The following is a 10,757-nucleotide window of genomic DNA, read 5'->3' on the forward strand; positions in this document are numbered from 1 at the left end:
CATTTTCTTCTTCTCACTCTCTTCCTCTCTTTCCCTCCCTCTCATGTTCTCTTCCTTGCCCTCTCTTTACCTCTCCTTTTCTCTATCATTCCCTCACCCTCTGTACCTTTTTCTCCTATCTGACTGTCTTTCTCTCCTTATTTCTCTCTCCTTCTCTCTCTCTTCCTCACCCTATCTATTTCCTCCTCTCTCTTCCTCACCCCCATCTCTCTCCTTCTCTCTCCCTTTCTCTTTATCTCCCTTATGTCCCTCACTGTTTCTCTATTTTGACACCATTAAAGTTCTTTGTGTTCACCAGGGTTCACCAGAATCTGAATATAAATACATTCAGCATTACAAACTGAAGCCTTGATGCTAGTGTGAACATAATGGGTCAAAGTTACTAAAACTAAATAATTTTTAGACAGTGTAAAGCTTAGCCTACACAGTCTGAAAATTAGCCACGTTTTTCATAGTGGCTCATGCTGGATGATAAATTTAGCACATTTTTAGGCACTTTTGTTTATGCCATTTAAAAATATTATAATAATTATACTTGACTTACTTTGAGACAAATTTCTAAGAGAACATATTGGCCTCATTCTTGTACACAGTATTGCATCTGAAGCCTTGCCCCCTTTTGTACAAAACCATATAGTTTCTCTGCTAAGCCATATCCTCTTGCCCAAAGAAGCATAAAAAGTGTTAAAAAATGCATAATATATTTTATGCAAGCCATGCATGATTTAGCTTTATAAATCTTTACTTATGTCGGCAGTTAAAGGGGTTAGTCTAAAAATAATAAATGGTCTAAAAATAATAAATCTCTACTTACCTATCTATCCCCTGCCACACCTCCGCCAGCCTCTGAGCTTCCTCTTGTGACTTTTGTAATCAAGCATTGGTGACTGCAATGACCAGCAGTCACATATCCGGACGGCCAGCTTAAAATGTTTAGAGCCAGTCTCATAAGAACATGTGGCCCCTGCAGACAATCATTGATTGCAGAGGTCACTCAGTGATCACTTCTACCTCAGAGATTGAAAGAGATTGGTTGATACAATCATGTGTCTGTCACCACTGGAAGATGAAGGTTGGAATTTGGCAGGGGACTTGGACAAAGCTACAGATGGGTGGGTGGTGGGAAATAGGTAGGTGAGTATACATTTTTTTATGTTTGCATCATGTTGAGACTTTTTTTAGAAAGAAAAATGAACTGAGCAACCCCTTTAAGTAAACTAAATTGTGTAAGTGCATACTATGAGAAAGGAAACCATCCAGTAACTGAAGTACAAACAACAGGTTGCTGTAATTGTAAACCACAAGCAAGAAAATGGGGATTTTTTCTAGGTTGTTATCTAAGCTGTAGGTATAAATGGCATGCAGGTTGCCAAATCACATTGGCAGTAAATGAAACAATGGCCTCCAGCCCAGTATTTAATAACTAGGTGATCAATGTATGTCTGTAATTCTAAATGTCGTCATTATTGTGAGTGCAGCGTGAATTAGAAAAGATTTGTTTGGAAACAGGTCGAGGCAAATGATGACATTGGGAGAATATGTGCAGAATGTGATTCCAGGATGTGCACCACCTCCACCCTTAGGTCACATTCACACTGAAGGCCAGATCTGTCTTCTTATTTGTAATTATTCACCAAACCTGGAACATCCTTCGTTGTTAACAAAATCCAGGAATGACCCTAATAAAGGAGGAGAGTTCCAATTCTCTATAATAAGTTCTCGTCATCCAGTTGATATTTACAGTAGCCTGCAATCTACGAATAGGGCAAGTAGTATAGGCTACTCTACTATAGACACTCCAATCTATTAATGAATTGATCTTTTACGTAACTAATATTTTTGATTAAAAAAAAACTAAATCAGAGGGACTGCTCATATACAACAAATATCAGAGTATTCTTATAAAAGAGCAGACGTACATGAAAGTCACTGCATAAACCACATATACAGGAAGTAGGCAGCATAGCATAAGGGCTAATTCTACAAATTCAAGTTTACATGAAGTGCTCAGTTTTTTATTATATGCCTTCCACAACTTATATCCCAATAGAGATACAATGAATATTTTTGTACTTACCCATCTCCCACCACGACGCACTTTATGGCCTGCATGGCTGGCTAGAGACGTGATCTTGTGTTCTGTGCACTTGTCACTGAACAAAAAAAAGGAACTTACAAGATAGAGAGAGGAGGAGGAGGATGTCTACAGAGAACCGACCACAAATGCTCAATGCTGTAAAACAGGAAAAGATATTTCCCCAACTATACAGGAACTAAAAAATGTCACCCTTTACTGACAAATAACTGTCATGTCAACTTCACTCTACTCCTGTCAGGTTAAATAAGCAGCGTCCAAAAATGTTTTCAACAAACAAAGTCCAGTTTCTATTGTCCCTTTCTATCTATTGTCCAGGTTAATGAGGGTATAATTCGGGAGATCTGTAAGGGGGCGGATGTATTCGAATTTACATGAAAAATTAGCATAACATTTTGCAGAAATCATACTTCATTTTATGATGCCACTGATGGCCGAAGAAATGCCAATGCGACATGTGCATCTTATTTCTGCAGGCTTTTTACTAAAGGGGTTGTCTACTACTCAGACAATCTCTTCTCAGTCTCTATGGAATCACCATACCGCCTGTGTTGGGACTTGCTCTCCTGGGGATCGCATAACATTTTTATGTCACATGATCCTTGGGGTCAGTCAGCGCTGACTTCACACTCCCGTCTTCAGGAAAATCGCATACATCTGTAATAGAAGGAGAAAAGTCTTTCAGAGAATCAATGAGAGATGCATTTAATAAGGAGAAAGAGCGCCATCTCGTGAGCATTTCAAGTTTGCACACTGGACCTGGTCAGGTGACCTCCAGCAGAGGATTTCAAAATTTAACGGTCGAGCGCGCAGTGCCTGAGGTGATTTCGGCTCCAGACACAGAGAGAGACGTGACTCAGGCCGGACGTGGTGAAGGAACAAGCGAGAGAGACCGGGGTGAGAGACCCGTAAGGCAAGACGCCCCCTCACCTCTCCCGCACGGTACCGGGAACAATTGGGTTTAGGGTATCAGGTTGGGAGGGGGACGGGTGAGGTGGAACAAGCCAAACGGGATCTAATTGACTTTGTCAGAAAAAGACTTAAAGGCCTAGCGGGAATAACCAGAGACCCCCGCTAGGGCCATTTACAGAAACAATGGACTTCAGTGATCAATCCCATATTTGGGCTAGATACAGTATTTTAGAGAAGGATTTTATTGCTATTGTTATTGCTATTGTGATGTATTGTGTGTTATTGCTATTGTTATTGCTATTGTGATATTGTTCTCATTACTAACCCCTGTTGCAATCCCTGCCAGCTTGTTTAATATATATGACGCGCCCCCTGGGCCTGTGCTGCTGCTGCTGCTGTGCAGGGGGAATACCCGGAGCCGGATCGCTGGGGGTTGTAGTTCTCCGTGGCGGTGACCCGGTCCGTGCCCAGGGTGGTCAAACCAGTGGCAGTCTATTTGTATTGTAATAAGTGTCCGACTACGCCACCCGTGGATTGCGGTCAGTGGGGACCGCCGCTGCGCTGCAGACCGCTGAGGCTGGTGTTGGTTGCGCAGCTGAGTATGGGATAACTCCCCACGGGAGGAGTATTGCCTCAGGGCAGCTAATGTGGATGATGGTGGTAGTGATGGTGTGAGTGTCCCAGTACTGATGGTGCTGGTGCGGCGATGAAACACAGAGACTTGTAATTGCAGTTTCCAAAGCTTTACTCACGGTTGTTATTCAGGTCAATGCTGCAGGCGATGACTGCCCAAGCCGTGCTGCGTCCACCAGGTGAGGGACTCGGTCAACTCCCAGGCAATTCCAGAGCGTGGTTCAGAGCTCCCCTCTCTTCCTTTCTACTGGCCGTCCCCACCAGTGACCCACCTTTGTCCAGCTTCCTCGGGCCTTCTGTTGGCGAAACCTCTCCCGGTTTCCCTGACCCTATGCGGTATGCCTTTCTGGTGGATGTAGTGAGGGGTCGCACCAAGATGTGGTCACAACCTCCGGTTTTGGCTGAGGATTAGTCGCCTCCACCAATTTGGGTTCCGGTACCCTATTCTGCCAACCCTTCACCCAGTATCTCCTCTGGGCATATGGGGTTCCTTCTGCCTTCGTGTCTCTGGGCCTTTCTCTATGTTCCTTGCTTCCTTTCTCCTCTGTTCCAGTTCCTTTCTTACTTTCCTTTCTGTTCCTTCTTCTCTCTCTCTCTCTCTGGCTCCAGCCTCCTGACAAGGCCGGCCTGCAGAGCAGAGCCCATGCAGGGGCTCTGCTTCCTGTCTTCTCCTCAGACTGTCTCCACTGAACTGAACACTGATCTAAGATGGTGCCCACCTTTTATACCTCCTTCTAACACCCGAGCCCAGGTGACTAGCAACCAATGGGCTCCTACCTATGCCCAGAGACCCACCCCTATCTGCTCCTCCACCACTGGGTGTACTTTCCCCTCCCCCACTCCAGCCAGGGACAGATGCTGTCGTGCCTGCACTTCTGTCTAGTGGGAGCACCGTTGAGCTGTCCCTCGGAAATGGGGTGTGTGTGGTGCATGCAGCCTACCGAGTCCTGGTCCACACTCCATCCTTACCCGGGAGTGGAATATCACACCTCTGGTTTGAGGTGCAATACCCCTGTAGCAGCCGAGCCCTCGGGGTGCTACATATATACATATATAAATTGTTATTTATAGCTATTTGACTGCCCTCATTTTGTGACTCTGCGCGTTGCATTCTGACACCTGCATTACATTTGGCGTAGTCGGCAGGATGCAACAATCAGAAGCAGAGATGGGGGATCAGTCTGTAACCCGGTCTGTCAGTGGACATATATCCTTGGAGGCTATGCTCAGTCACCTTCCCAAATTTACAGGGGATGGTACGTCACTGTGGGACTGGGTAGAGAGATTGAAAAGTATGCTACGCATGTGACTCGCCCCCAGGGGTCGGTGGCAGATCACTGGGGTTATCACGATGGCTGGCCCAGGGCTGTCAGTGCACAAAAGGGGATGCCGACTATTAGCTAATGTTCAAAGAGTTCGTGACACCACCTGTGGTGTCTGGTGAGGATCACCAGCGCTGCAACAGTCCTCTGAGGCAGATGTCAGGGCAGCTAAAGATGGTACGGCTCCCCACAGGTGGAGCGGGCCTCAGGGCAGTGTAAAAATAGATGAAAGGTGCGCTGTAGGCGTTGTAGTGCGGGGGAGGAAGAATGGCGCCGCAGGAGTAACGGACAGAGACAGGGACTCTGCTTCGTTACATTTACTGGTACAGCTGTTAAGTACGGTCCAGGGTACCCCAGGTGAAGGGCGCACTTTTGGACTTCTCCCCAGGGAGCGGGTATAAGGCTTCCTGATCCGTGTCTGTCTCTGTGTAAGCTCCTGGCCAGCCTGGAACTGAGCCTAGATTATGTGTCCTGCTTTTACTTCACCTGTTGCTCTGAAGTAGGATCTCTGGTTGGTAACCAGTTTCCTTGGACGTCGGGGCCTTTGTGGTTCCTAATCCTGTGTGTGTCTAGCTTCAGGTTTGCCAGGGACTTGTAGTCCTCCTGGGACTCCAGTTGTTCCTACTGGGTATAATGAGTCCCTGTAGGCGCGGACCCGGTGTCCGGTAAATATAACGGGGTGAGCTTCCTATGCTCCTCTGCCCCCTTGGTACCACTCTCCTTTTCACCTCACCGTCGACCACACTCAGGGCCCTCACTAGGCTTCAGGGCTGCGGGAGGCCTAGCTTGCCTCACACAGCAGCCTGCGTGCTGCTCTCTCTCTTCAGAGCGCACTGCACTGAAACTAATCTAATCACTAGACTGAGACTGAACTGCCTGGCTCCAACTTCCCTTTACATATCCCTAACGGGCTCCCTCTGCTGGTCTGAGGTGGAAGGTGGAGGTGTGTCAATGTAGTGAGGGCCTCTTGTGGAGAAATCCATCCATGCACCCTTCTGTGTTCTGTGGCACCAATGCGCAGCAGGGGCGCCACATTCCCCCCCGAGTAAAGCTCAGTACTCCTGGACTGAAGCATTTTGTAAAACAAAGGTTACAACAATAATAATAACAATTACAATAATAACAACAACAATAAGGTTACAGCAAGTCCCGTAACCTGGTGTCCTTTTCACCGAAAGTAGCTAAGTAGCATGAGGGACCCGTTCGAAAACCCTCAAGGTAGGCCCCTTGCCGTAGCTGCAGGGCATAAGTGATCCAGGTGATGGACCACGTCTTCGGCCACACCAAACAGGTTTTTGTTCAGTGGTCATTTACAAGGCACTCCAGGGAGTGCAACTATTTACAGGACAGTTTTTGGGCTGCTCACAGTCCTCAGCCTACAAGTCTTTATATATATACCATTACACGTAACTAAATGCAAAGCTAAGTGTCTATGTCACATAAATTGTCCATTAGCAAGGCAAAACACATCAATAATTAAATACATGAAAATCACACAAGAATAACACCCCAGGGGCAACTATTTATACTATAGGTATTTCCACTTATTCACTGAACCAGACAGGGGCCTGGCCTTTGGTGCTATGTGTTGATCTGCATAGTACGGAAGTGTGGATGGTATCTGTGTCTGCACCGTCTGCTACTCTGTCAGTTCTACGTGTGGGTAGATTGTAAAACTGCCTTAACCTCTCCATGGGACTGGCAAGTGTACCATTGGCTGGGCCTTCTTGCTCTGCTCCAGCCGGGGATCCTTCTTCCGGGGATTCTTCTTGAGCAGGCTCTTCTGGGGCACTTACAGGTTCTACTTGCTGTGGAGGGTCTTCTTGCTGTTGGTAGAAGGGGATCACAGGTATTATCACTGCTCCATCCAATTGAGGCCAATCTGCCGGGAAATCTCCTAATTCAGTGTGGAGTACTTCTTCTTTAGGCCCCTCCGGTACGGTGAGAGGCACTTCTTCCTGGGGCTTCAAAAGACCTGGACACAACTTCAGGTTGTCTCTTGATACCGTCGCAGTTGTTCTTCCTCCGTCTCTACTAATTAGGCAGGTCTTCCTATTATGGAATCTGGAGTTCTACACAGTGTAAGGTTCTCTTTCCCACTGGTCGTCAAGTTTATGGCTTCTCCTTTTTCTTTTTAGCACAACTTCTCCAGGTGAAAAGGGTTCTGCTGGTGCACTCTTGTTGTAATGTGCTTCTGACGCGCCCCCTGGGCCTGTGCTGCTGCTGCTGTGCAGGGGGAATACCCGGAGCCGGATCGCTGGGGGTTGTAGTTCTCCGTGGCGGTGACCCGGTCCATGCACAGGGTGGTCAAACCAGTGGAAGTCTAAATGTTGTAATAAGTGTCCGACTACGCCACCCGTGGATTGCGGTCAGTGGGGACCGCCGCTGCGCTGCCGACCGCTGAGGCTGATGTTGGTTGCGCAGCCGAGTATGGGATAACTCCCCACGGGAGGAGTATTGCCTCAGGGCAGCTAATGTGAGAGATGATGGGAGTGATGGTGTGAGCGTCCCAGTACTAATGGTGCTGGTGCGGCAAGGAATCACAGAGACGTGTGGTGCAGTTCAGGGTCTTTACTGATGGTACAAGGCAGACCCTCCCGGGAGTACTGGCTAGTATAAGGGGCCTGGTCAGTCTGCGAGCAAGCAGGAGTTCCCCTGGCCAGGTGGAGTTGTAGGCCTCCCCGTTTATCTGCACTCTTCCTGGCTACCTTGCTGTCAGTGGTTACAAGTAGCCCACGTCCCTGAGTATACCGTGTGGTGCTCACCCGTATGGCTGGTGACTTGGGGCCTTCTGTTAGCCTCCGCTCCTGGATGGCGGCGCTGGTCCCTTCTTTGTGACTGAGCCTCCGGGCTTCTATGGCCAGAGGACCTGGAATCCCCTGCCGGCTGGTTTCTGCTGCTGGGTTTATATCAGTCCACACAGCCTCGGACTCCTGTGTCCGGTTTTAGTGTCTTCGTCCAGGGCGAGCTCTGCTCAGCTCCAGCCCCTGGACTTCAGCTACTGCTCCTCCAGAGCTCCTGATCTCACTTTCCCTCTCCAGACTCTGACTCTGTCTGCAGCTTCACTCACTAATCCCGCCCCAGACCCAGTTTATAAGGGCAGATTCCTCCCCTCCCAGGTCTGGGTGGGCCGTGTTGCATGTTTAGGGATCCTGACCAGAGAAACCTCCCACTTGCTCTCAGACATAATATCTCTATTGCTGTGGCAACCAGACCCCTGGGGTGTCACATTCCCCCCTAGTAAATTTTAGTACTCCGGGACTAAACACATTTTTAAAGAAACATAAATACAAGGTATAACAATAAGAAGACATCATATTTACAAGAAGCTTTAGTCTGTAGAGGTCACGGCGTTTCCGTGACCGGGTGTCCATATCACCCAAGGTGAAGTTTATGAAACAAAGGGGGTGTTCATGTCACCCAAAAAGGCGAAGTCTTGGCACAGAATAGGGGACCTGTCCAAAGCAAACCCCTTGCGTTGTCCTTGGGCGTGGCTGCAAGGGTAGAGCTAGTTACTTTGGGCCGCAAGTAGGCCACGCCAGACAGGTTTTCTCTTCTGCGACCGTCTTCGCAAGAGGCACCAAGGTGCAACTATCTACAAGCATTGTTCCGGTTATCCAGTGTCCATAACCTGTTAGTCCAAAGAAATCTGCAGGGTAACTGAGAAACATAATTAGTAACAGGCAACACACATAAACCATAAACAGTTAACAGATAAATTCACAGTGCATTAGTATAGATTTTCCAGCAAGCGGGCATCTGACCTCTAGTGACTCTAGTGGACCTACGGAGCTCACTAACTGGTTCTGCACTACAGGGTGTAGGAGGTGTTATGGGCAAGCTGGGCAGCTGTCTGCGCACTCTTTGGCTCACTAGGGGCACGGCAGGCTCACTAATAGCAGAGGATTGATCCTCCTGTACTGCTGGTGTGGACTCTTCTGCCTCTTGGGCCGGCTGCTCTTCCAGCTCTACCGGTTCCTCTGTAGGCACTTGCGGGGCTGGCTGGAGAAAGGTGAGGACGGGTACCACGACAGCCCCGTTTACTTGTGTCCAAGACCGGGGGAAGTCTCCGAGTACGGTACTGATCATTTCTTCCCTTTCCTCTGCGGGTTGAGGTTTTTCTTGATCTTCTTCAGGGCTTTGCAGCTGCTCGGGACACTTCTTCAGGTGGTCTCTGGAGACAATGGCTGTGGTTTCTCCTCCATCCTTACTGATTACGCAGATTTTTGGGTTCTCATGGCTTGATGGCAGTACGGTGTACGGGTCCTTCTCCCACTGGTCGTCCAACTTGTGGAGCCGCCTCTTCCTCTTCAAGACCTGCTCTCCAGGTACCAGGGGAACAGCGGGAGCATACTGGTTATAAGCCTTCTCTTGCCTTTCTCTAGCTTGAGACAGACTTCGCTCGACGCTCTCCTGTACTTTCCGATACTGCTGCTGCCGTTCTGTACCCCAGTCTGCCTCTGGCGAGGTGTCCTCAGGCATCAGGACTCCCATATCCAGGTCGATAGGCAGCTTACCAGGTCTTGCTCTCATTAGGTAAGCCGGGGTACAGTTGGTGGAACCTACAGGGATGTGGTTATACAGGTCCACCAGATCGGGCAGTTTCTCAGGCCACAGACTGCGTTCTTCCAGGGGCAATGTTTTTAGCAGATCTATCACCACCTGGTTCATCTTCTCGCAGAGTCCATTGGTTTGAGGGTGATAGGGCGTTGTTCTTATCTTCTTGCAGCCATACAGGTTGCAGAACTCCTGGAAGACCTCCGCTTCGAAGGCTGGTCCTTGGTCTGTCAACACTTGGTCCGGGTACCTGTGTGGACGGCAGAAGTGCTGCTGGAAGGCTCTAGCTGCTGTTTGAGCCGTTAAGTCCTTGACCGGGACCACCACCAGGAACCGGGAGTAATGATCTATGATTGTGAGGGCGTAGACATACCCAGATCTGCTTGGAGCCAGTTTCACATGGTCCAGGGCTACCAGTTCCAGTGGCTGTCTGGTGATGATGGGCTGCAGGGGAGTCTTCTGGCTGGCACGGTCTTTTCTTCTCAGGTGGCACGGGCCACAGTCTCTGCACCACCTCTCGATGGCTCCTCTCATGCCTACCCAGTAGAACCGTTCACGCAACAAGAACTCCAGCTTCTTCCATCCGAAGTGTCCTGCTCCGTTGTGGTATGCCTCCAGAACCATAGCCGCGTCTCGTCTTGGGACCACTACCTGCCAGGTCAACTCATGTGTTCGAGAGTTAACCATTCTCCGGCACAGCTTCCCCCTGAAGAGGAACAGCTTACTTTTCTCCTTCCACAGTTGCTTGGTCTCCTCCGGAGCGTCTGGGTCAAGACTGGCATCGGCCTGGGTCAGCATTTCCTTCACCAAACGGACTGCGGGATCACTGTCTTGCGTCTCCGCCCAGTTGTAGTGGGGTAAGGGATTGAACGTCACGGAGCGCCTGTCCTTCACACGGTGGGAATACAGGGTAATCCCATGACGGTGGAACGCAGGGAGCTCAACTTCTTCCAGATCTTCTGGATCTTCCCCTACGTCCGGTAAGTTCGGCATTCTAGACAGGGCATCCGCGTTGGCATTTGAGCGTCCTGCCCGGTATTTGATGGCGAATTCAAAATTGGACAGGCGGGCCATCCATCTCTGTTCCAGGGCACCGAGCCTTGCAGTGTCCAGGTGTGTCAATGGGTTGTTATCCGTGTACACGGTGAATTTGGAGGAGGCAAGGTAATGCTTGAAACGTTCGGTCACTGCCCACACTACTGCCAGGAACTCCAGCTTGAATGAGCTATAATTCTCAG

General features: G+C 49.1%; 1 protein-coding gene across 1 annotated transcript in view; it reads right to left on the minus strand.

Moving 5' to 3' along the window:
* Window positions 1-2,235, minus strand: part of RAC2 (Rac family small GTPase 2) — a 121,604-nt gene extending 119,369 nt beyond the window's left edge. Inside the window, exon 1 of the mRNA XM_073642732.1 lies at window positions 2,078-2,235. Coding sequence (XP_073498833.1) covers window positions 2,078-2,112 — 35 coding nt within the window. The 5' untranslated portion in view covers window positions 2,113-2,235. The remainder of the gene's footprint in view (window positions 1-2,077) is intronic.
* Between the last annotated feature and the right edge of the window lie 8,522 nt (window positions 2,236-10,757).

The sequence above is a fragment of the Phyllobates terribilis genome, unplaced genomic scaffold (assembly GCF_046119375.1).
Source record: "Phyllobates terribilis strain yellow unplaced genomic scaffold, ASM4611937v1 Scaffold_8__6_contigs__length_399053987, whole genome shotgun sequence".
Taxonomy (NCBI): Eukaryota; Metazoa; Chordata; class Amphibia; order Anura; family Dendrobatidae; genus Phyllobates; species Phyllobates terribilis.